We start from the raw sequence: 26,556 nt of genomic DNA, 5'->3' as shown, positions 1-26,556 counted from the left end.
GGGTAAATGTTGGAGCATTTAAAGGAATTGTTGGTTCAATGTGTACTGGGTACAATGGGTAGGAATTGCAATCAAAATAAATTCTCCTGCTCTGTTTCCAAATTTATTAACACGCGAGGATAATCCATTGAGTTGCTCCTGGACAACTGCTGTGAACACAATCAATACCAACTTGCATTTATAGAGAGCCTTTAACGTAGTGAAATGTCCCAAGGTGTTTCACGAGTGTTATCGAGCAAGATTTGCCACTGAGCCGCATGCGATTTTAGGACAGGTGACCAAAAGCTTGGTCAAAGAGATGGGCTTTAAAAGAGGAGTGAGAAATGGAGGCGGTGAGGTGTAGGGAGGGGATTTCAGAGCTTGGGGCCCAGGCGCTGAATGCAACGGCTGGCATGAGGAAAATCAGGAATGTGCAAGAGGTCAGAATTGGAAGAGTTCAGAGAGATTTTGGGGTGTTGTAGGGTTGGAGGAGTTTAGAGATCAGGAGGGGGCGAGCCCTCGGAGGGATTTGAGAATGAGGATGAGAATTTTTTAATTGAGTTGCCAGACCGGGAGCCAATGTGACGGGTGAACGGGACTTGGTGCGAGTTAATATACAGACAGCAGAATTTTGGTAGAACTCAAGTTTCTGGAGGGTGGAAGATGGGAGGCCAGCCAGCAGAGGATTGGAAGAGTCGAGTCTGGAGATAAGAAAAGCACGGTTGAGGGTTTCAGCAGATGATGAGCTGAGGCGGGGGTGGAGTCGGGTGGTGGTACAGAGATAGAAGTAGGCAGTGTTTGTGATGGCGAGGATATGGGGGCTGGAAGCTCAGCTCGGGGTCAAATCGGACGGCAAAGTTGCGAACAGTCTGGTTAAGCCTCAGGACCGTGGCTAGGGAACGGAGTTCATGGTGGAGACCGAAGTACAACATTTGAGCACTGCCAGCCCACAGGTTTCCATCCATTAACAGAAACACAATCACTGGGCTGGGAATGTGCAACCTGATGACCAGTGCTCCTGATACAGGCTAAGGTGGGGTGCAGGGGAATTTACCCCATAGCAATCAATTCTCTGAGTGAAGAAGTTTCTCCTCAGCTTGGTCTGAAATGGCTTACCTCTTATCCTGAGACTGTGACCCCTGGTTCTGGACTTCCCCAACATTGGGAGCATTCTTCCTGCATCTAACCTGTCCAATCCTGTCAGAATTTTATATATTTCTATGAGATCCCCTCTCATTCTTCTAAATTCCAGTGAATATAAGCCTAGTCGATCCAGTCTTTCTTCAAATGTCAGTACTGCCATCCCGGGAATCAGTCTGGTGAACCTTCGCTGCACTTCCTCAATAGCAAGAATGTCCTTCCTCAGATTAGGAGACCAGAACTGCACACAATACTCAAGGTGTGGTCTCACCAAGGCCCTTAGTGAGACCACAAGGAGTAGGCCATTTGACCCCTCGAGCCTGCTCCGCCATTCAATATCATGGCTAATCTGATCCTGGCCTCAACTCCACCTCCCTGTACGCTCCCCATAATCCTTGACTCCCTTATCGCTCAAAAATCTGTATCTCCACCTTAAATACATTCAATGACCCAGCCTCTACATCTCTCCGGGGAAGAGAATTCCAAAAATTCACGACCCTCTGAGAGAAGAAATTCCTCCTTATTTGCATTTTAAATGGGCGACCCATTATTCTGAAATGATTCCCCCGACGGTGCTACTTGTAAAATACAGGTGCATCATTGATCCCAAAGAAATGAGAACAAAATAATTTTCAAATAGGTTCACCAGGTTGATTCCTGGGATGGCTGCACTGACCTATGAAGAGAGACTGGATCGACTGGGCCTGCATTCACTCGAGTTTAGAAGGATGAGAGCGGATCTCATGGAAACATATAAAATTCTGATGGGATTGGACAGGTTCGATGCAGGAGATGGCCCTTACGGCTAAAGGGATCAAGGGGTAAGGAGAGAAAGCAGGAAAGGGGTACTGAGGTGAATGATCAGCCATGATCTTATTGAATGGTGGTGCAGGCTCGAAGGGCCGAATGGCCTACTCCTGCATCTATTTTCTATGTTTCTATTTTTAATCCACTGTTCTCCATGTGAAAGAAGAGTGTGTACAGTGCTGGTTACTGTTGGACCTCAATGGTGGCAGAATAAACGAAATGAATTTTACATTTTAAATGGCTCATAGCACAACAATGAGCTGTTCTGATCTGCGGGTAACGTAAGCATAATTTATTTTAGGTTTATGAGGGAACTGGCAAGGTGCTGGGCTCCATAAAACATGTCAGAAAATACACTTGGTTTATGTTTAGCTGTTCTGATAGGAATATTCTACCAACACTCAGTTGAAATAAAAAAAGAGCAGTGTTAAATCTCAAGGATATTTTCTTCTTTTTCTCTTAATTTATCCTCAGCTGCGTTTATATTGGGAGACAGAGATTGGTCAGCTTTATGTTTAAGGTCGTGAGGTTTCTTACCCCATTTGGTAGATTAATTCTACCTATCCACATCGCACTAGAAAGAAAGACAGACTTGCATTTAAATAGCGCCTTTCATGACCACCAGATGTGCCAAAGCGCTGTACAGCCAATGAAATATTTTTTGAAGTGTAGTCACTGTTGTAATGTTGGAAATGCGGCAGTCAATTTGCGCACAGCAAACGATACTGAGTGTCAGCCTAAAATTTGTGCTCAAGTCTCTGGAGTGGGACTTGAACCCATAATCTTCTGACTCAGAGGTGAGGATGCTACACCTTCGCTTCTAGGACTGGAGTTATACTGCGCAAACTAAGCACGTGTGAGACTGTCCCCTGGGATGAATCTCTCACCTCCCAGCTTTAGTGCACTTGCCAATCTCCTGAGTTAGATCAGAACGTGGCATTTGTCCCTTTAACCCATTCATACTGTCTGCTTTGGTGATCATCTCGGGGATCGTGTTGCACAAATCCTTTAGTATTTGGGTGAAAAGGATTGGCCTGATATTTCTCCTCGCTTGTTTTTAACTGGTAATTGTATCCTTCACCACCGTGAATATTTAAGAAAGTAAGAACTTTTATTTATACAGTATCTTATCGTATCATCAAGATGTCCTAAAGCACATCCTATCCAATGAATTACTTTGAGAAGTATAGTCGCTGTTGCTTTCTAACTAAATGTGGCAAGTCAATTTGCACACAGCAAGGTCCATACAAGCAACAAATGGGATGAATCACCAGTTGATCTGTTTTTGGCAAGGGAGGATTGTTGACTGGAACAATGTATTTATAAAAGCTGTTGACTCTAGCCAAGCTGTCAGCCCTGGAGTTAAAATCCTTACTTCATTGTTTGACTCACTTGTGAAGAACGGATTCTAGACTGAGGTATTAAAGCGAGGGTAGAAAATGCTCAAAATACAAAGAAAGAAAGACCTGCATTAAACGGCGCCTTTCATAACCACTGGACGTTCCAAAGTACTTCATTGGTTGTAAAGTGTAGTCACTGTTGTAATGTGGGAAACGCTGCAGCCAATGTGCACACAGCAAGCTCCCACAAACAGCCATGTGATAATGAACAGTTAATCTGTTTTTTAGTGATGTTGATTGAGGGATAAATATTGTCCAGGACATCAGGGAAAACTCCCCTGCTGCTCTTCAAAATAGTGCCATGGCATTTTTTACGTCCACTTAAGAGGGGCCTCTGTATAAAATCTCATCCAAAAGATGGCACCGCCGACAGTGCAGCACTCCCTCAGCACTGCACTGGCGTGTCAGCCTAGATTTATGCGCTCAAGCCTCTGGAGTGTCTCTCTAGTCTCTGAGCAATATACTGGCCAGATGTGGTTACACAGAGACTGCTCATCAGGGGGCAGGAGGGTGAGGTCAGGTTTTGTGGGAGGAGAGGGGTTGGAGGGAAGCTCAGGCCAGCCGAGGTCCATGTTTTCCTTGTAGGACCCAGGGAGAGTGTTCCTGCTGCTCCTGGCTCCACATAGCAAAGTTTAATACTTAATCTTCTCGGGCCTCCGCTGGGGACACTCTGGGCCAGCAGGTCATTGAAATTGCCTGGGAGTCATATCTGAGCCTAGGACCCCGATTAGCATAATGAGGTGTCCACCTGACTCGGGTGATCATCTCAGCCACCCGGGGTTAGGATCGACGTGGGATATGGTATCATGGCAAAAAGAGCCATTTGATTTTAACGCTCTTGTCTGCCTGCCTTTCACCAGATGGCAGCAATTCAATCCACTCCCCCTCCCCCAAATGACAATAGGCATTACAGCTAAACCCAATCAACACACACTAACAACTTGTATTTATATAGCGCCTTTAACATAGTAAATCGTCCTAAGGCGCTTCGCAGGAGCGTAATCAGACAAAGTTAAACACTGTGCCACGGAAGGAGATATTGGGATCGGTGACCAAAAGCTTGGTCAAAAACGTAGGTTTTAAGGAGCGTCTTAAAGGAGGGAGAGAGGCGGAGAGGTTTAGGGAGGGAGTTCCAGAGTTTGGGGCCTAGGCAGCTAACCTGACATAAAATTCGATGCTGTAGCATCTGCACCATCTAATGGAATGTGGTGTCAAGTTTATCTATCTCCAGTATATAAAAATAGATGTACATCTTCCACATCGACCTTCAAATCGATTAATTTACAAGGATTGTGAGATGTCATGTTCAGTCGCAGCAAACTGGCAATGACTTTCCTTCTTCCGTTTGTTCAAGCAATTGTTAGTGACGGCGGCTCTGCATAGCAGTGACCTCTGTTTGTGTATCCTTCCTTGTTTGATAATAAGTGCACTCAAAGTGACTGAAATAGCATCGCGAGGACGACGCAGCTGATTCTCTGTTGCGCTATTGTTGGGGGGGGAAAAAAAACAAGCTACTTATTTGCTTTTCAATTTTCTTTGCTTTCCTCTGCTGCCAGCGGTGACTCACGCTGGATATTGAGCCCCGAGGGCTCGATGGAATTGTACAGTAACCGCAATTACAGATGTTCCTTGCTTTGGTGTCGATTTGAATAGGTAGAGACATTCTCGACAGCGTATCAATTTAATAATTGGTTTACGGCAGCCTGCTCCAGCTAAAAGCGGAGCCTAATGGATGAACAGCTGTATACAGATATAATGTCCCAAGACCGGAAACCTCGGGACTGAGGCTATTCCGGTTTTCGGGTTTTTCTGGATTTCGGAGAAGAAAATCAGGCGTCCCGAATCCGGAAACGCTTGAGCTGATTTTCGGATATTTCCGTATTTCGGAGACAATCTGGAAACCTCGAGGCCAGGCCGTGCCATGCTGCATATTTTTTTGGATCCATGTTTGGAAAAAGGTATGCACCGTTTTTAAAAGTCTGATTTGGGGGAAATATTTCCAGGTTCTTGCAATCTGCACAATGTCTGGTTTTTGGACAATTCCGTTTTTTAGAACTCCAGATTTCGGTTGTTGCAACTATTATACAGGTAGAAGATCAACATTGTCATCTGATCCTGGATTACAAAGAACCCCAATATAACAAGTTTAATTCATCAATCCTTACTGAACGAGTAATCCAGCGGCCTGGACTCGTGATCCGGAGACGTGAGTTCAAATCCCACCACGGCAGCTGGGAAATTTGAATTAAATTAAATAAATCTGGAATAAAAAGCTAGTATTAGTAATGATGACCATGACACTACCGGATTGTCATAAAAACACTTCTGGTTTACTAATATCCTTCAGGGAAGAAAATCTGCTGTCCTTACCCGGACTGGCTTATATGTGACTCCAGACCTACATCAATGTGGTTGACTCTTAACTGCCCTCTGAAATAATCCAGCAAGCCACTCAGTTGTGCTCAAGAAGGCAGCTCACCACCACCTTCTCGAGGGCAATTAGGGATGGACAATAAATGCTGGCCTTGCCAACGACGGCCACATCCCATGAATGAATTAAAACAAAAACGTCAATTTTTAAAAAAGAGACTTCCATTTATTTAGTGTCTTTCAAAACCTCAATGTTCCAAAGCGCTTCACAGCCAATGAAGTACTTTTGGAGTGTAGTCACTGTTGTAATGTAGGAAACGTGGCAGCCAATTTGCACACAGCAAGCTCCCCCACAAACAGCAATGTGATAATGACCAGATAACCTGTTTTAGTGATGTTGATTGAGGGATAAATATTGGCCAGGACACCGAGGAGAACGCCCCTGCTCTTCTTTGAAATAGCTACCCCACCCGATGAGCTATTCCTAAGATGTGAGGCTACATAATGACATGATTTTGACAAGTGCAGATGAGCAAAGAGACCTTGGTGTTCATATACACAAATCCTTAAAGGGTGACCGGGCAAGTGGTTCAAAAATCATATGGATTACTTGGGTTTATAAATAGGGTCATAGAATATTAAAGCATAGAGATCGTGCTAGAACGTTATTAATCACTGGTTCGCCCTCAGCTGGAACATTGTGGACTATTCTGGGCACTGCACATCAGGAAAGATGCAAAGGCCTTGGAGAGGGTGCAGAGGAGGTTTACCAGGATGTTGCCAGGGATGAGGCAATTCAGTTATGAGGAGTGGTTGGAAAAGTTAGGACTGTTCTCCTTGGAACAGAAATGGGTAAGAGGTGAGCTAATAGAGGTTTTCAAGATGATGAGAGGTTTTGATAGAGCAGAGAGAGGAAAAACTGTTCCCGCTGGAGAGTGGGTCAATAACCAGAGATCATCGATTTAAAATAAAAGGTCTCGAGGGGAGATGTGGGAACATTTTTCACTCGGAGTTGTCGGGATCTGGAACCCTCTGCCTGAAAAGGGTGATGGAAACTGATTCCATTGATACTTTTAAAAAGGATTTGTACAGGTGCTTGAGGATTGAGAAACTTACAGGGTTGCGGGCAAAGAACTGTGGCTGAGATTCAGCACGATCGTTCTTTTCAAAGAGCCAGCACAGGCACGACGGGTCAAATGGCCTCCTGTGCTGTAAGATTCTATGATATTGGCAATTGCCAAGTAGGCACCATAGCTGGGGATAGCCGACCTGCTACCGACGATGCAGCAACCTTCCAGCAACCCCGACTGAATTTATTTTCTTTGCCCCCACCCCTGTTTCTGTGCCAGGGGTGCTGTGCCGAGTTGGAGCAACCCCTCTGCCATCCTGGCTGAGATCTGCTAACTCAGTGCAGCCCAGGGACTTGTCATGGGCCCTTCCTATCTGTAGTATAGGTCAATACTACAGTGGGTAGTGAGTGCATTGTCCAACCCACCCATTCAGCTCTGAGAGGATGCCATAAATGAATACAGCATTTTTTTTAAAAAACTAGGATTTTTTTTTGTTGAAGGGTAAAGGTCATTTACCTTTTCAAAGATGTAGCTGAAATGGTCATTATTGTAAAATGTGTCTGTAGTCTTTCCTTGTCGAAAGATCCTGATAGTGTAACATAAGAAATCAGAGCAGGAGTCGGCCATTTGGCCCTGCTCCGCCATTCAATAAGTTCATGGCTGATCTTCCACCTCAAGTCCATCTTCCCTCGCTATCCCCATATCACTTAATTCCCCAAAATTTATCGACCTGTTTTGAATATTTGTAACAAGTGAAATCTCCCAATTACAGCTTCAAACCTGGGCAACTTTCACTTAATTGTTCCTGAGCAATAGTTCACGTTACAGCATTTAATTTTAACCGTCTTTCAGATGAGACATTAAACCGAGGCCCCATCTTCCCACTCGTGTGTAGGTAAAAGATCCCATGACGCTCTCAACCAACATCACTTGGTTAGTTTATTCTGTCATTACAGATAATCTGCCCATTATCTCATTGCTGTTTGTGGGAGCTTGCTGTGTGCAAATTGGCTGCCTGCGTTACCCACATTACAACAGTGACTACACCTCAAAAAAGTATTTAATTTTGGGGCATCCGGAGGTCATGAAAGGCACTATATAAAGGCAAGTTGTTGCAGTACATCTTATAGATGGTACACACTGCTGTCATGGAGTGCCGTTGGTAGAGGGAGTGAATGTTTAAGGTGGTGGATGGGGTGTAGATCAAATGGGCAGCATTGTCCTGGATGGTGTTGAGCTTCTTGTGTTATTGGAGCTGCACTCATCCAGGCAAGTGGAGAGTATTCCATCATTTAGTTTCCTCTCACCAGTATGCGTCAGGAAGGAATCCACAAAATACTGACTACTTTGCCACTCTGCCACATTTGCAGCAATGCTATAGGATGACATCCAGGCTTGGGCTGATAAATGGCAAATAACATTTGCACCACACAAGTGCCAGGAAATGATCATCTCCAACAAGTGAGCATCTATCCACCACCGGTTGACATTCAATGGCATTATCATCGCCGAAACCCCATCGCGGGGGGTCACCATTGACCAGAATCTTAACTAGATCAGCCACACACATACTGTAACAACAAGAGCAGGTCAGAGGCTGGGTATTCTGCAGTGAGGGTCTCTCCTCCTAACTCCCCAAAGCCTTTCCACCATCTACAAGGCACAAGTCAGGAGTGTGATGGAATACTCTGCACTTGCCTGGATGAGTGCAGCTCCAACAATACTCGAAGCTCGACATCATCCAGGACATTGCAGCCCATTTGATTGGCACCCCATCCACCACCTTAAACATTCACTCCCTCCATCACCGGCGCACCGTGGCTGCAGTGTGTACCATCTACAAGATGCACTGCAGCACCTCCCCAAACCCACGAAGTCTACCACCTAGAAGGAAAAGAGCAGCTGGTGCATGGGGACACCATCACCTGCAAGTTCCCCTCCAAGTCACACACCATCCTGACCTGGAAAAATATTGCTGTTTCTTCTTCACTGGATCAAAATCCTGGAATTCCCTCCCAACAGCACTATGGGAGTACCTTCACCACACGGACTGTAGCGGTTCAGGATGGTGGCTCACTACCACCTTCTCTGACAATTGGGGATGGGTAATAAATGCTGGCCTTGCCAGCGATTCCCACATCCCAGTGTAATATATTCACCTGTGAGTATGCTCACAGGTTTATAGAGCTGTTGAGCTGGGAGTAGCTTAGCCAGTCATGATGTTCACAAGACTCAATAAAACCCCAGCCAGTTGGGTTCAGGGATCCATGCTGAGGCAAATGGTTGTGAGCTTGGTGGATGAACTGGTAATGTGCAGTGTGATAAACCTTTGCTATTAAAAACTATTTATTTTATTAGCAATGTGTTCCTATGAATTCTTAAGCAAAGAATCCATGAAGCAAATATATTATACCCTGGAACAATTTAAAAAAAATCTGAAACTGCAGATCGTATGTATCCACCTGCACATCCCTAGTTTTCAGTACAATGTCAGACATTTACAGAGAAGCAGCAGAAGGTGGGCCAGATGTCACTCCTAGACTCTGTTTAATGGGAATGTTAGCCCTGTAATTATAGTCTGCTGTTGTCTTCACACCAAAGGGTTTTCATTCATGGAAATGTCAATCTGCTGATAGCATGATGTCATCACTGCCAGCTAAGTGGCACATTGAGTGGTTGTAATGTCTGCTTTGGTAATGGAGCTCAGAATACTAATGCTAATGCCAGGGAACATAAAGGCCCTGAATTTTCAACCTCTACAAGCTGCACATGCACCCATAGGGGCCCCGCACATTCTGGGTTTAGGCATGCGAATCCTCTTGACAGACCGTACGCATCTGGAAGTAAAGGGCCTCCGCGGGCGTAGAGTTGAGCTATTTGCTTTCATCAGCGTAAGACTTTAAAGGATAGAAAAATACTTTTTTCTTCCCCCCCCCCCCCCCCCGCCCCCAATAATTTAAACGTTTAAAATCCTGTTAAATAAGCTAAGATTTTTAGACCCTTTAAAATATGTAAATGTATTTTTCAAAATTAAATTTGTTTTAAATTATTCAATTCCATTTTGCTTAATTTTAAATAAACAATGTTTTTTTAAAACTTATTTTAAGTGTTTGTGTTTTTTGGTGGTATTTCCATTCATATTTGTGGTAAACTTGACGTCATCCAAAACAAGGCTGCCTGTGTCCTAACTCGCACCAAGTCGCACTCACCCATCACCCCTGCGCTCGCTGACCCTACATTGGTTCCCGGTTAAGCAACGTCTCGATTTCAAAATTCCCATCCTTGTTTTCAAATCCCTCCATGGCCTTGCCCCTCCCTATCTCTAATCTCCTCCAGCCCCACAACTCCCCCCCCCCCCCCCCCCCCGAGATATCTGTGCTCCTCTAATTCTGACCTCTTGAGCATCTCTGATTTTCATCATTCCATCATTACTGCCGTGCCTTCAGCTCCTTGGGCCCTAAGCTCTGGAATTTCCTCCCTAAACTTCTTCGCCTCTCTACCTCTCTTTCCTCTCACGATGTTCCTTAAAGGCTACTTCTATACCTATTTGACCCTATCGGCCCTAATTTTTCCTTGTGTGGCACAGTGTCAGATTTTGTTTGGGGATATGTGTGCACAAGTTGTTGAAGGTAGCAGGGCAGGTTGAGAAAGTAGTTAAAATGGCTTGCGGGAGATGCTGGGCTTCATGAATAGAGATATAGAGTGCAAAAGTGTAGAAATTATGATGAACCTGTATAAAACACTGGTTCAGCCCCAACTGGAGTCTTGTGTCCAATTCTGGGCAGCATGCTTTAGAAAGGATGTGAAGGCCTTAGAGAAGGTGCAGCAAAGATTTACGAGAATGATTCCAGGGATGAGGGACTTCAGTTACGGGGATAGACTGGAGAAGCTGGGGTTGTTCTCCTTCGAGCAGAGGCGAGTGAGGAGATTTGATTGAGGTGCTCAAAATTATGAGGGGTCTGGACAGAGTAGATAGAGAGAAACTGTTCCCATTGGCAGAGGACTCGAAAACCAGAGGACACAGATTTAAGGTGATTGGCAGAATAACCAGAGGTGACATGAGGAAAACTTTTTTACGCAGCGTGGTTAGGATCTGGAATGCCCTGCCTGAAAGAGTGGTGGAGGCAGACTCAATTTTATCTTTCAAAAGGGAGTTGGATAAATATCTGAGAGAAAAAGAATTGTAGGACTACGGGAAAGGGCAGGGGAGTGGGACTAGCTGGGGAGTGGGACTAGCTGAGAGCCAGCATGGGCTCGATGGGTCGAATAGCCGCCTTCTGTGCTGTAACCATTCTATGATTCTATGAATCTAATGCTGCTGTGAAACATTTTGGGATGTTTTACTACATTTAAAGGTGCTCGATTCTCAGGGAGGTTGCGACGTGTTGACCAGAGGCAGGGAAAGGCGGGGGGGAAGAAGAAACAAGAACAGAAGGAAAGGTCTGTGATGGGGTGGAAGGCAGGAGAGACTCAGTGACATAGTGGATGCTGGTGCAAGACAAAAGGAGCAGTAATGGGACAAGTAGAGAAACAAAAGATGGGTCTTGAGGAGTTGAAAATGCCAAAAGCAGAATCATTACAACCAATGCTGTCCGAAAATATGGGAGCAGTGGTTATGATCTGTAATTGTTCAACTCAATGTTGAGTTCGGAAAATTGTAAAGAGCCTCATCAAAAGATGAGGTGCTGTTCCTCGAGCTTCCGTTGAACAGGAGGCCGAGCACAGAGATCAGAGTGGGAGTGGAACAGGGAATTAAAATGGCAAGTCAATCACTAAATCGTTGACACTGGTGATATCCCAGAGCCAAGTAGAGATTCACAAGAGCCGCGGGTGGAAGAGTTGGCCTGGAAGTGGACCTTGAGCCATATTGTGGGAACCACCCCTGCGGACAGCTAAAACGGTGGAAATAATTTTGTCGGGATTTTCCTGTAAGCCCCTGATACAGGCTGACGCTATCACCTGTGGATCCATTGGTTCGACTGAGAGATAAATCTCACAAACAAAATGCTCTCTTCCTTCCTTGCAGATAATGAAGAATATATTTCATCAATCTTTCAATGCGTACAAAACAGATATAGAACCCAGAGTGAATGACTTGACAATCCACCTCCTGCAGTGCAGCCGAAGACTATTTGAGATCATGCTGTCACACAGGCGGGTCACGGCGGCCTACATCGAAGGAGATAATGTTGTGGTCACCATAGAGGGCGAAGCAGCTAGAGTCTTAAACTTTGACACAGGTAAAGAGATGAAGAAATAACTGTACAATGAAGGGGAAATCCATTTTATAAAAGTGTTTGTATGGCTTCCCAGTGGTTCTGTTGGTCAATACACAGTCAGATATCCCGGGGATATTCCTGAGTCTCCGCTGAGTTAATGGACCTCAGCAGACGTGGGTAGACTTTTTTCATTGGCTCAGACTCTGCCTGATTAAACCCATTTCCCCATCTTGCTAGTCCAGTGAGCCTGTCCGTCTGGAAAATGTGGATGGTGCTTGAAGGCAGGATTGGGCTTGGCTGCACTGCTCCTGCTCCAAACAATCACATGGCCTGCTGACCTGCACCATCCTAGGACCAGACGTGGAAAAAAGACCCTACCTTGGGTCAGGTACAGGAACATTGCCAGTGCCTGACTCACTGGGTGAGGAGGGGGTTTTAACCCTTGAGAATGGGTGGGTTTGGTTCGGATGAGATGTCAAATCTCCAACCCGTCGCCGACCCGCTCACTTCCGGGTTTTAAGGCTGATCGGAGTTGGAGCCGACCAATCCGCTCTCAGGAGGCAGATCAGTCAGTAAAATCGGTTCAAGGAGGCTGTGCCTCTATTGTAATAGGCTTTTTAGTTTTTACCCAATTCAGCCATTTCCCATGCCTTCGGAAACCCAGCAGGTAAAAGGAGACGTGGAGGGCCATATCCATCAGGTAAGTGCATTAATGGCACTACCTGTGGGCCAGGGGGGGCAGGACTGCTTACCCCGGCCCTACAAGCTTACCTTCTTTCCTGCCCGCAATTGCGCAAACCTCCCACCCACATGATTTCCAACTCTCTCTCCTCCACCCCACAATCTCTCCCTCCCTCTCTGCTCCCTGGTTGCGGCCTTGTGCTGCAGGCTTTCTTGTCTGACGCTGGTCAATTAGGCTGGCTGTCGGGTGGGAAGCCTGGTGAAAAGATCTAACATACTGTTAGCAGGACATCTGGGAAACCAATACTTCCAGGTTTCCTGTTCAGATCTCCTTCCGCCCTGCCTCCTGCTAAATATCAGACACTGAGCTCGAGTCAGCCCCTTGGCGAGGGAAGATGCATTAGAGATACCGAGATCATTATGAACAGTGCACGAAGATGGTCATTTAAAATAAAAATCTAATGCGCTGCAAGTTATGGGTCTGGATCCTGTTGAGTGAAGCTTCTATTTTGCGCGTTGTGCAGAAGAATGACATGTTTTCCAAATGTGAACACTATAGAAATAATGAAGGTGGGTAGGGAGTTCAATCGATGATTGACTCAAATTATTAGACTTTCAGTTAAACTGTTGCAATAGGAGGAAATAATTGGTGCTCTCCCCAACCCAGTAATTTCAGTAATTATTAGTGGCGTTTCATAGTAACGGAATATTACATTTTGATTTTATTGGCAGAGACTTCACATTTTCAAAGAACCATGGCCTAGAAATTCGATATCAGTTAAAACCTGCTGGTGTTGACGGCCAGCGAAAATGGTGGCGTTGACAGGCCTGGTAAATTGGTACTGGTGGCTAATTAACTTAGCCCAGCGCTAAACTTACCTTGCGATACCGTTTTAGTGGCGTTTGTCCTGATGGGAGGTCATTGCATCATGGCAGCAAGAATCGCCTTCTCTAAAAGCCAGGCTGTCACTTCAGAAAGCAGTGTTGGCCCCTTAAAGGGAAACTGCCTTCTGAAATGAAAAAATAAATATCATGTAAAACTAGACAGTTTTTAGCCTTTACAACTGCACTACAGTACTATTTGCAAAAAAAAAACATTAAAAAGAATTCCCAAATGGAAGTCTTCAGCTCTTGAAGCTGAATTGTCTTCCGCACCTAACAGGGAAAAAAATGCTAAAATATGAACACAAATGGCATACCAGGGAATGGGCATTCAGGGTGTCGCACACAGCACTCCAACTTTGTGCATGAGAGGTCCTCTACCCACAGGGACCAAAGGGTCCTCTAGAAAGAACAATGTGGGACCAGATCACTGAGGCCGTCACTGCCAGCAGTTTCGCCCCCACGACCTGGCTCCTGTGCCCAAAGAAGCTTCATGGCCTCAGACCAGTGTTCATAGAAACATAGAAAATAGGTACAGGAGTATGCCCTTTGAGCCTGCACCACCATTCAATAAGATCATGGCTGATCATTCCCTCAGTACCCCTTTCCTCCTTTCTCTCCATACCCCTTGATCCCCTTAGCCATAAGGGCCATATCTAACTCCCTCTTGAATATATCCAATGAACTGGCATCAACAACTCTCTGCGGTAGGGAATTCCACAGGTTAACAACTCTCTGAGTGAAGAAGTTTCTCCTCATCTCAGTCCTAAATGGCTTACCCCTTATCCTTAGACTGTGTCCCTTAGTTCTGGACTTCCCCAACATCGGGAACATTCTTCCCGCATCTAACCTTTCCAGTCCCGTCAGAATTTTATATGTTTCTATGAGATCCCCTCTCATTCTTCTAAACTCCAGTGAATACAGGCCCAGTCGATCCAGTCTCCTCATGTGTCAGTCTGGTGAACCTTCGCTGCATTCCCTCAATAGCAAGTATGTCCTTCCTCAGATTAGGAGACAAAAACTGAACACAATATTCTAGGTGAGGCCTCACCAAGGCTCTGTACAACTGCAGTAAGATCTCTCTGCTCCCATAATCAAATCCCCGAGCTATGAAGGCCAACATACCATTTGCCTTCTTCACCACCTGCTGTACCTGCATGCCAACTTTTAATGACTGATGAACCAGGACACCCAGGTCTCGTTGCACCTCCCCCCTTTCCTAATCTGCTGCCATTCAGATAATATTCTGCCTTTGTGTTTTTGCCACCAAAGTGGATAACCTCACATTTATCCACATTATACTGCATCTGCCACGCATTTGCCCACTCACCTAACCTGTCCAATCACCCTGCAGTCTTTTAGCATCCTCCTCACAGCTCACACCACCACCCAGTTTCGTGTCATCTGCAAACTTGGAGAGATATTACACTCAATTCCTTCATCTAAATCATTGAGTATATTGTAAAGAGCGGGGGTCCCAGCACTGAGCCCTGAGGTACTCCACTTGTCACTGCCTGCCATTCTGAAAAGGATCCGTTTATCCCGACTCTCTGCTTGTTGTCTGCCAACCAGTTCTCTATCCACGTCAGTACATTACCCCTAATACCATATGCTTTCATTTTGCACACCAATCTCTTGTGTGGGACCTTGTCAAAAGCCTTTGGAAAGTCCAAATACATCACATCCACTGGTTCTCCCTTGTCCACTCTACTAGTTACATTCTCAAAAAATTCCAGAAGATTTGTCAAGCATGATTTCCCTTTCATAAATCCATGCTGACTTGGACCGATCCTGTCACTGCTTTCCAAATGCGCTGCTATTACATCTTTAATAATTGATTCCAACATTTTTCCACTATTGATGTCAGGCCAACCGGTCTATAATTACCTGTTTTCTCTCTCCCTCCTTTTTTAAAAAGTGGTGTTACATTAGCTACCCTCCAGTCCATAGGAAATGATCCAGAGTTGATAGACTGTTGGAAAATGATCACCAATGCATCCACTATTTCTAGGGCCACTTCCTTAAGTACTCTGGGATGCAGACTATCAGGCCCCGGGGATTTATCGGCCTTCAATCCCACCAATTTCCCGAACACAATTTCCCGCTTTATAAGGATATCCTTCAGTTCCTCCTTCTCACTAGACCCTCGGTCCCCTAGTATTTCCGGAAGGTTATTTGTGTCTTTCTTTGTGAAGACAGAACCAAAGTATTTGTTCAACTGGTCCGTCATTTCTTTGTTCCTCATTATAAATTCACCTGAATCTGACTGCAAGGGATCTACGTTTGTTTTCACTAATCTTTTTCTCTTCACATATCTATCGAAGCTTTTGCAGTCATTTTTTTTAATGTTCCCAGCAAGCTTCCTCTCACACTCTATTTTTCCCCTTCTAATTGAACCCTTTGTCCTCCTCTGCTGTATTACAAAATTCTCCCAGTCCTCAGGTTTGCTGCTTTTTCTAGCCAATTTATATGCCTCATACTTGGATTTAACACTATCCTTAATTTCCCTTGTTAGCCACGGTTGAGCCACCTTCCCCGTTTTATTTTTACTCCAGACAGTGATGTACAATTGTGGAAGTTGATCCATGTGATCTTTAAATGTTTGCCATTGCCAATCCACCGTCAACCCTTTAAGTATCACTCGCCAGTCGATTCTAGCCAATTCACGTCTCATACCATCGAAGTTACCTTTCCCCGAGTTCAGGACCCTAGTCTCTGAATTAACTGTGTCACTCTCCATCTTAATAAAGAATTCTACCATATTATGGTCACTCTTCCCCAAGAGGCGTCACACAACAAGATTGTTAATTAGTTTTTTCTCATTACACATCACCCAGTCTAGGATGGCCAGCCCTCTAGTTGGTTCCTTGACATATTGGGCGAGAAAACCATCCCGAATACACTCCAGGAAATCCTCCTCCACCGCATTGCTACCAGTTTGGTTAGCCCAATCTATATATAGATTAAAGTCACCCATGATAACTGCTGTACCTTTATTGCACGCATCCCTATTTTCTTGTTTGATGCTGTCACCATCTGTTTACTACTGTTTAGTGGTCTGTACACAACTCCCACAAGCATTTTCTGCCCTTTGGTATTCCGTAGCACCACCCATACAGATTCCACAGCATCCAAGCTAATGTCCTTCCTTATTATTGCATTAATTTCCTCTTTAACCAGCAACGCCACCCCACCTCCTTTTCCTTTCTGTCTGTCCTTCTAAATGTTGAGTTCCCAGCCTTGGTCACGCTGGAACCATATCTTCATGATGCCAATTACATCTTAAGGTCAGTGAATGCATCTTGAAAAGCCGTCTCCTACCAACTGCACCACTAGCCTCTCACACATCTCAATGCATGACCCCCTCACCGCCAACCTCCACCCCTCACCGCCCCCCCCCCCAACACACTCATCGAATAATCTATACCAAACATGAGGCACACCTCCCATTCCTAGCTTCACCTCACCCACTTGGAGGAGACACAGCTGGCCATTCTTGGCAGGGGCATAGCTGAACCCTTGGCTAGCAGCAGGGCTGAAAGAATACAAGATGCTGGTGTGCTCATATGGTATCCTCCTCACATGCTTTCCTGCTTTCCCGCCCTCCCCTCACCACAACGCCAACCTTGTGCTTTCCTCATTTCACACACCAAGAAATGCAGCCTGCTCAGCCAGTGGTTGACCAAGAAGAGGGAGAGGAGAGTGATGAAGAAACACCATCACTCAATCTCACACTTCCAGTCACCAGCTCCTCAAGGTCGACCAGCAAGGCCATTTGCAGTGTCCCCCGCTGAAAGTCAGCAGCCTTCCACCAGCCATGCTGCAGCCACAGGGATAGCACTGCATGTCATCAGTAGAATAGGCAAAGGCACACATGAGACAGTCACTAAGGGAAAGCATAAGGGTGATTGATGACCTGATTCCTTGATGTCATGTTGGATCAATAGATGTATAATGTTCGATGGGAAAGTTGCTTTATAGTGACTTTTATTTCAGCATTGTGGCCAAAAGGACGCTGTGATGGTCAGTAACAGAGGGAAGGTAAGGTGTGGGACAAATGTTAGAAGGGGAATTGGGATTGTGGTCATTGGTACTGCAGTGGATGATTCCATCCCAGATATTCCGGCCAGAAAGTGGCTGTCTGGATTGCTTCCTCCTCTTCTGCACCTTCCTCTTCTGCACCTTCCTCTTCTGTATCTTCCTCTTCCCTCTGCAAGCGGATGCTGTAAATCTGAAACATAAAAACATAAAATGCTGGAAATACTGAGCAGGTCAGGCAGCATCTCAACCTGAGACCTGATCTCTGTTTCTCTCTCCTAGGGTACTGCCAGATGAGTATTTTCAGCATTTTCTGTCTTCTCCAAAGCCTTTCTTTACCATCTGAGGCCTTTCAAGCGTTCAGCCGCACTCCCTGAACACTTCAATAAAATCAAAAAAATCCAGTCCAAAAACTTAAAAGCAAACTTACCAGAAAGAATTGTGTGTCCCTTTAAGAAATGCTGACAGCATCGGTCAGTCTGCGGCATGTTTGCTTTTCAGAGCGAGCTCAGAACCCAGCACTAAGGTTAAAGTTCGTAGAGTGTGACATTAAGTCGACATTGCACACCGAATGACGTCACTCTCTCTCCCCATTTGCATCTCCAGGGCCAGCGCTGTTATTGGCAGTGCTAAAGCCATCAATAAAATGGCAGCCGCAAGAGAATGGCGTTAGAGTGGCGGCTGCCATTTTTCACCAGAATTCCAGCGCTAACAGATGACAGTAAGTTGCCCAATTTAAGGGCCCATGTTTAATAAGACTTCATAGAATGATACAGCACAGAGCAATACAGCACAGAGCAAGATCATTCAGCTTATCGTGCCTGTGTTGGCTCTTTGAAAGAGCTATCCAATTAATCCCGCTCCCCCACTCTTCTCCCCTTAGCCCTGCAATTTCTTTCTCGAGTATTTATCCACTTCCCTTTTGAAAGTTATTAATGAATCGGTTTTCCCCCACTCTTTCAGGTGGAGCATTCCGAATCATCGCAACTCAATTAGTTGATTGATTAGCCTCTTCCCGCACATGTTAGCATGGGGAGATTTCCTCTGTTTGCTGCATGTTAGTGATGATCTAACCAACATCAGCGAGGTGTTCTCAAAAATGCATGCAACATTTCACAGGAAACGGTGCTCAGTGAATCTTCCCCCGAGGCTTGTTAGCATCTCTCAATTACAGCAACTCCGTAACTGGCTGTATGACACAGAAGTGAAAGACACCAACCTCCTTGTCATTTGTGTTTTTAAAATAACCTGGGCTTGTTGCTACACAGCAGTCATGTCTTGTGTAAGATGTTGCATGTCAGATCAATATTTTTCAATGGTAGCTTCAGAACCACTTTTTACAAGGATCAATCATTCGACATTTGTCTCCCTTGAACGGTCTTTTACACGATTACCATGGATGGTTGGCTCTAAACTTATTAGACTTTTAGATAAACTGCTGCCTGAAGAAATGATTTATGGTCGCCCCAATCTTTAATTGTAATAATTCATCCAGAACTTTTATAGTGACAGGATATTACATTTTAGTTTTGCAGGCATTGGCTTCTTTTTCTTATTAATTCTTTTTACTTAAGGCTAGAAAGATGATGATGCTGTTGAGCTGTTTACCATGACAGCTAATCATTTCTAATTTTGGACAAGGATCTCTTAATTGCAATCAGGATTGGGAATCCTGCTTATTTAGCCTCTCCTCTTCCCTGACTCGGGGGCACCGATACTAATTGTAACAGTCATACTGTTCTCATTGAGATCAGCATAGAACAGAGGTTGGGCTTGGAATCTTCCTGACCTGTGGAGAGGAGTCATGTACCTGGTTGGTGAAATTACCAACCAAGCCCTCGGGGTACTGTGCTTGGGTAAGTTAAAGGGGGCATACAGAAGCAGATGGGCAGATATTGCAAGGAAAATTCATCTAAACCAACCCACTCCATCGTTGATGTAAGCAACAACAACAGCTTGCATTTATATAGCACCTTTAATGTAGTAAAATGTCCCAAGGAGCTTCACAGGAGTGTTACCAAACAAAATTTGACACCGAGCTACATAAGGAGATATTAGAGCAAATCGCCAAAAACCTGGTCAAAGAGGTAGGTTTTAAGGAGTGACTCAAAAGAGGAAAGGTGAAGATGTTTAGGGAGGGAATTCCAGAGCTTGGAGCCTAGGCAGCAGAAGGCACGGCCACCAATGGGGGAACGATTAAAATCAGGGATGCTCAAAAGGCCAGAATTAGAGGAGCGGAGATATCTCGGAGCGTTGTGGGACTGGAGCAGATTACAGAGATGGGGAGGGGTGAGGCCATGGAAGGATTTGAAAACGAGGATGAGAACTTTAAAATCAAGGGGTTGCTTAACCGGGAGCCAAGGTAAGTCAGCCAGCACAGATGGGTGAATGGGACTTGGTGTGAGTTAGGACACGGGCAGTAGAGTTTTGAAATACCTCAATTTTACAGAGGGTAGAATGTGGGGGGCCAGCCAGGAATCAAGCTCCATAAACCAGACAGACCACATCCTCTGGCCTTGAGGCTCAAAGCAACCTGGGCTAACTCTTGTGAGGCGAGTACTGTTAGCCCTGTTTTAATCCCGTACAGAAATGTGAATGTGAGACCAATGTGTTAACCATTCCAGGGTTAACCATTGAGGTTAGAAAAGAAATTCATGCAAAAAGTTATGGCGACATGAAATAGATTACCCATGCGACTACTGAAACAAGAGAGCATTTAAGATGGAATTAGGTAATATCTTTTGAAGAAGATAAAATATTAAAGGGTAAAGGGAGGAAACTAGGGAATTGAAAATATAGAAAGCAGCTCCACTGTAGTTAGCTTATTTCTTTTTTTATTCTTTGGAGCAGAGGAGGCTGAGGGGAGACCTAATTGAGGTGAATAAAATTATGAAGGGCTCTAGATAGAGTGGATAGGTCGGACCTATTTCCCTTAGCAGATGAGTCAATAACCAGGGGGCGTAGATTTAAAGTAATTGGTGGAGGATTAGAGGAGAGTTGAGGAGAACTTTTTTCACCCAGAGGGTGGTGGGGGTCCGGAACTCACTGCCTGAAAGGGTGGTAGAGGCAGAAACCCTCATCGCATTTAAAAAGTGCCGTAACCTACAAGGCAATGGACCAAGAGCTGAAAAGCTCTTTTTTGGCCGGCACAAACTCGATGGACTGAATGGCTACCTTCTGTGCTGTAAACTTCTATGATTCTCTGAGCAACCAGCACCGATGAGCTGAGACCAATGGCTTCCTACTGCGCTGGATTTTCAGTTTTGTAATGACTCAAGAGTCTGGTTACTTACTGTAAGCTCACTCAGGTGCATCTTTATTCCAGCCGAAGAGTGCCAGCTTGACAAAGACACCCAGCTTATATACAGGGCACCAAGCACACACGCCACATGCATACAGCCCGATGACCTCCGACCGCGCCGCCCTCTGGTGTCTGGTGACCCCCCAGCATTAATACATAACTAGTTTCTATTGGAGTTTGGGATGTAGCACGGAATTATTGCTCCTTTGGTACCGTGATTGCAGCATCCATGTTGTTGTGGAGCACATTCGGTGCAATTGCTCGAATATCACAGGAAGGGTTGGCTCTCTGCAAGTAGCCTGGATAGAAAAGGAGGGATTTTTAAAACCTGTCTCAACTGACCAGTAAAAGTGGAGTCCTGCTAATTTTAATTTATATCCACGCACTTGCAACTTTGCCACCTTTTTGCTTCTCCGTTGGTTTGGTCCTGTCAAATATCATTTCAATTGGGGCAACAGCATGTATCTATCTAATCTCATTTTAAGCAACTGTCAAAACCCACATATTAGGTTTCCACAGAGCTGTGGGAAGAACATAGAGTATGAGACAAAATTAAGCAAAGGTGGTAGGCTCATTCCGAAGATTGGCAGTTCAGCCATGAACTCATTGAATGGCGGTGCAGGCTAGAAGGGCCGAATGGCCTACTCCTGCACCTATTTTCTATGTTTCTATGTTTCTATACACACAGAGCATGAAAGAAAAACTTGCATTTCTATAGCGCCTTTTATGACCTCAGGATGTCCCAGAGTGCTTTACAGCCAACTAAGTACTTTTTGAAGTGTAGTCACTGTTGTATTATGGGAAACGCAGCAGCCAATTTGTGCACAGCAAGCTCCCCAAACAGCAATGTGATAATGACCCGATAATCTGTTTTTTAGTGATGTTGGTGGAGGGATAAATAGTGGCTACAGGACACCGGGGATAACTCCCCTGCTCTTCGAAATAGTGTCATGGAATCTTTTACCTCCACCTGAGAGAGCAGCGGGGCCTTGGTTTAACGTTTCATCTGAAAGTCGGCACCTCCGACAGTGCAGCACTCCCTCAGTCCTGCACTGGAGTATTAGGCTGGATTTTGTGCTCAAGTCCCTGGAGTGGAACAAATAGAATCGCGACGGTAAAACATAGAGTTAGATATAAATTACAACAGAAACAACCCAAGCACTCTGTGTTGGTGTTGAGATGAGCAGTAGTTGTAATCCCATGTGCCTGCCCTGTTTCCATATCCCTTGGCTACTCTTTTCCTATGAGCCATCTATCTTGGCTATTCTTAAAAGCTTGTAAATGTTGGAAATACTCAACAGGGTCTGGCAGCATCTGTGGGGAGAGAAACAGAGTCAATGATTCAGGTTGGTGACCTTTTGTCAGGACTAGAAAAAGTTAGACATAAGAACATAAGAACAACACTGGCCCCTTGAGCCTGCTCTGCCATTCAATAAGATCATAGAAACATAGAAAATGGGTGCAGGAGTAGGCCATTCGGCCCTTCGAGCCTGCACCACCATTCAATAAGATCATGGCTGATCATTCAACCTCAGTACCCCTTTCCTACTTTCTCTCCATACCTTTTGATCCCTTTAGATGTAAAGGCCATATCCAACACCCTCTTGAATATATCTAACGAACTGGCATCAACAACACTCTGCGGTAGGGAATTCCACAGGTTAACAACTCTCTGAGTGAAGATGTTTCTCCTCATCTCAGTCCTAAATGGCTTGCCCCTTATCCTTAGACTGTGACCCCTGGTTCAGGACCCCCCCCAACATCAGGAACATTCTTCCTGCATCTAACCTGTCCAGTCCCATCCGAATTTTATATGTTTCTATAAGATCCCCTCTCATTATTCTAAACTCCAGTGAATACAGGCCCAGTCGATCCAGTCTCTCCTCATATGTCAGTCCTGCCATCCCGGGAATCAGTCTGGTGAATCTTCGCTGCAGTCCCTCAATAGCAAGAACGTCCTTCCTCAGATTAGGAGACCAAAACTGAACACTATTCTAGGTGAGGCCTCACCAAGGCCCTGTACAGCTGCAGTAAGACCTCCTTGCTCCTATATTCAAATCCCCTAGCTATGAAGGCAACATGCCATTTGCCGCCTTCACTGCCTGCTGTACCTGCATGCCTACCTTCAATGACTGATGTACCATGACACCCAGGTCTCGTTGCACATCCCCTTTTCCGAATCTGTCACCATTCAGATAATATTCTGCCTTTGTATTTTTGCCACCAAAGTGAATAACCTCACATTTATCCACATTATACTGCATCTGCCATGCATTTGCCCACTCACCTAACCTGTCCAAGTCACCCTGCAGCCTCTTAGCATCCTCCTCACAGCTCACACTGCCACCCAGCTTAATGTCATCTGCAAACTTGGAGATATTACACTCAATTTCTTCATCTAAATCATTGATGTATATTGTAAATAGCTGGGGTTCCAGCACTGAGCCCTGCGGCACTCCACTAGTCACTGCCTGCCATTCTGAAAAGGACTCATTTATCCCGACTCTCTGCTTCCTGAATGCCAACCAGTTCTCTATCCACGTCAATACATTACCCCCAATACCATGTGCTTTAATTTTGCACACTAATCCCTTGTGTGGAACCTTGTCAAAAGCCTTTTGAAAGTCCAAATACACCACATCCACTGGTTCTCCCTTGTCCACTCTGCTAGTTACATCCTCAAAAGATTTGTCAAGCATGATTTCCCTTTCATAAATCCATGCTGACTTGGACTGATCCTGTCACTGCTTTCCAAATGGCTGATCTGATCATGGACTCAGCTCCACTTCCCTGCCCGCTCTCCATAACCCTTTACTCCCTTATCGCTCAAAAATCTATCTATCTCCGCCTTAATTATAGTCAATGACCCAGCCTCCACAGCTCTCTGGGGCAGAGAATTCCACAGATTTACAACCCTCAGAAGAAATTCCTCCTTATCTCAGTTTTAAGTGGGTGGCTGCTTATTCAAAGATTATGTCCCTTAGTTTTAGTTTCCTCTATGAGTGGAAATATCCTCTCTGCATCCCACCTTGTCGAGCCCCTCATTATCTTATAATTTCAATAAGATTCTTCTGAACTCCCAAGTGTATAGGCTCAACCTATCTCGTAAGTCATCTCCGGAATCAACCGAGTGAACCTTCTCTGAACAGCCTCCAATGCAAGTATATCTTTCCTTAAATATGGAAACCGAAAATGTATGCAGTACTCTAGGTGTGGCCTCACCAATACCCTGTACAGTTGTAGCAGGACTTCTCTGCTTTTATACTCTATCCCCCTTGCAATAAAGGACAACATTCCATTTGTCTTCCTCATTACTTGCTGTACCTGCATATTAACCTTTTGTGTTTCATGCACAAGGACCCCCAGGAGGTCCCTCTGTACTGCAGCACTTTGCAATTTTTCTCCATTTAAATTAAAAATTGTTTTGCTATTATTTCTGCCAAAGTGGATAACCTCACATTTTCCCACGTGTAACATGTAGTGTCCTTGCACCTTACTACAGAATCACACGAGGCATGTACTGCAGACAAGGTCACTACGTGACCTGAACCTTTATTCCCAGGACCAAGAAGTGCTAACCCTGCGTGGGACCTCCCTTTATACACCTGGATGACCAGGTGAGGAGTGTCTCCCACAAGTTCACCCCCTGTGGTCAAGGTGTGCATTACTCAGGTATATACAGTGTACAGTGTTGTTACATAAAGGTTACAGTTATGTGAAGGTTACAAACATGACATAACAGGTTTTAAACAAGTGCAGAACCGGGGGAAGGGAGGAAAGAACAAAAGGGAAGATCTGTGATCGGAGAGATTAAATGACAAATGGATGCTACTGCTGCCTGACCTGAGATTTCCAACATTCCCAGTATTTTGTTTTTATTCTTAAACGTTAAAAAAAAATTAATTGCCTGTGCACTTTGGCCATCTGTAGTTGTCCTGATGAGGCAGTTAAGAGTCAACCACATTGATGTGGGTCTGGAGTCACGTACGCACACGCTCCCACACACGCTCACATGTGCGCGCACTCCCACAAACAGCAATATGATAATGACCAGCTCTTTCCCCACAACCCTGTAATTTTTTTCCCTTCTAGCTTCCACCACCAATTCAGGCAGTGCATTCCAGATCACCAACTGTTCAGTTTAAAAAATATATATATATATATATTTCCTCATGTCGCCAATCACCTTAAATCTATGTCCTCTGTTTACTGACCCTTCTGCCACTGGACACAGTTTGTTGTTCTATCCAAACCATCAATGATTTTAAACACCTCCATCAAACCTCCTCTTAACCCTCACTACTTTAAGGAGAACAACCCCAGATTCTCCAGTCTCTCCACATAACTTTATCCCTTTATTCTTGGTACCATTCCAGTAAATCTTTTCTGCATCCTCTCTAACACTAAAACAGATTGTCTGGTCATTTACCTCATTGCTGTTTGTGGGACCTTGCTGTGCACAAATTATCTGCTGCCTTTACCTACATTGACTACCACTTGGAAAGCAATTATTGGCTGCAAAGTGCATTGGACCTTCGTGAGGATGTGAAGGTGCTATATTAATTGTGTAGAATTCCATGAATAAAATCTTGATTTAAAGTAAAGGTTTGATCTGCACATCTTGCTGAACTGGTTTTTGTATTTGTGGATCTTGCCGTGCGCTGCATGCACCTCTTTGTTAACTGCTTTCCCTTCCCTCTTGTTTGACGTGGGCACTTCATGTATTCTTCTGTTTGTTTGCAGGCTGTGGAGTTAACTTTGGGCTGAAAGGCCTGGAGTCCTTGGAGGAATTTATTTACAAAATGGCGACGGCAGTTGACCAAAACGACGTTTTCGAGGCACTCTCTCAGAAAATCCGGCACGCAAAGCAGCTTGCGGAGGACTTCCGCCTGAATGGCTTGACTGTGACCATGTTCCAATGAGACTGCAGGGAGTGAAATGTCTCTGAGGTGTAGAGAGATCTGACCTGCATGGATGGATCAAGAATGAGAAGCGAGCAAGAATCCTTTGAGCTCGGCGCCATGTTGGGTCATGAGTGACTGTTGGTCGAGGTTATTCGCTCTGTCGATGGAGGTGGTCACAGTGAAGTGGGTAGAGCTCTTCAAACTTATTGGTACATTGAAATTCAAAGGCTCCATCTTGGTTAAAGAGCACAACGTGAAGAAAATGACTGGTTCTTTGAGTATGCCTCATAGTTTACATTATAATTTCACTTGCTAATAAAAAAAAACTCTAGACACAGGGATCAGTTCCCCAATGCTTAGTTAATTAAAAAACCCTCTATTTGAGAATCTCTGAATCGTGACCTATACGATGTTCATGAAGTAGCTAAGTCGTCAACAATGCAGTAGCAGTCGCAAACACTTATTCTAAAAATCTACACACCACTATTTATTAATCCTGTGGACTCTTCATAAGGGATTTAGGTCACAGGAACTTGAGTATTCCCAGATGTGGATTGCTGTGGTAAATCTAAGAGATTCTACTTCCTGGAGTCTCATGGTTGAAGAGTTTTGATGTATTTATCAGACTTGGGATTGAGAAGTAAGTATCAGGTTATGGTGTTTTCAGGAACATGGAGTCTACAGGCTTTAGTTGTGTATTAGGGTACATTCGTTTGTGATTCTGGGTGGTATTCACGAGGGTCCCTATGAATTGAGTCTCCTCAA

The 26,556-nt window shown here is 44.8% G+C and overlaps 1 protein-coding gene across 1 annotated transcript in view; it reads left to right on the top strand.

The window, feature by feature from the left end:
• LOC139278984 (uncharacterized) overlaps positions 1-26,132 on the top strand; it is a 212,326-nt gene extending 186,194 nt beyond the window's left edge. Inside the window, exons 4-5 of the mRNA XM_070898285.1 lie at positions 11,793-12,006; positions 25,631-26,132. Of these exons, the coding sequence (XP_070754386.1) occupies positions 11,793-12,006; positions 25,631-25,809 (393 nt within the window). The 3' untranslated portion in view covers positions 25,810-26,132. The remainder of the gene's footprint in view (positions 1-11,792; positions 12,007-25,630) is intronic.
• Positions 26,133-26,556: the final 424 nt, after the last annotated feature.

The sequence above is a fragment of the Pristiophorus japonicus genome, chromosome 13, assembly GCF_044704955.1.
Source record: "Pristiophorus japonicus isolate sPriJap1 chromosome 13, sPriJap1.hap1, whole genome shotgun sequence".
Taxonomy (NCBI): Eukaryota; Metazoa; Chordata; class Chondrichthyes; family Pristiophoridae; genus Pristiophorus; species Pristiophorus japonicus.
The sequence above is the reverse complement of the archived record's forward strand: the minus strand, read 5'-3'. Positions and strand labels throughout refer to the sequence as shown.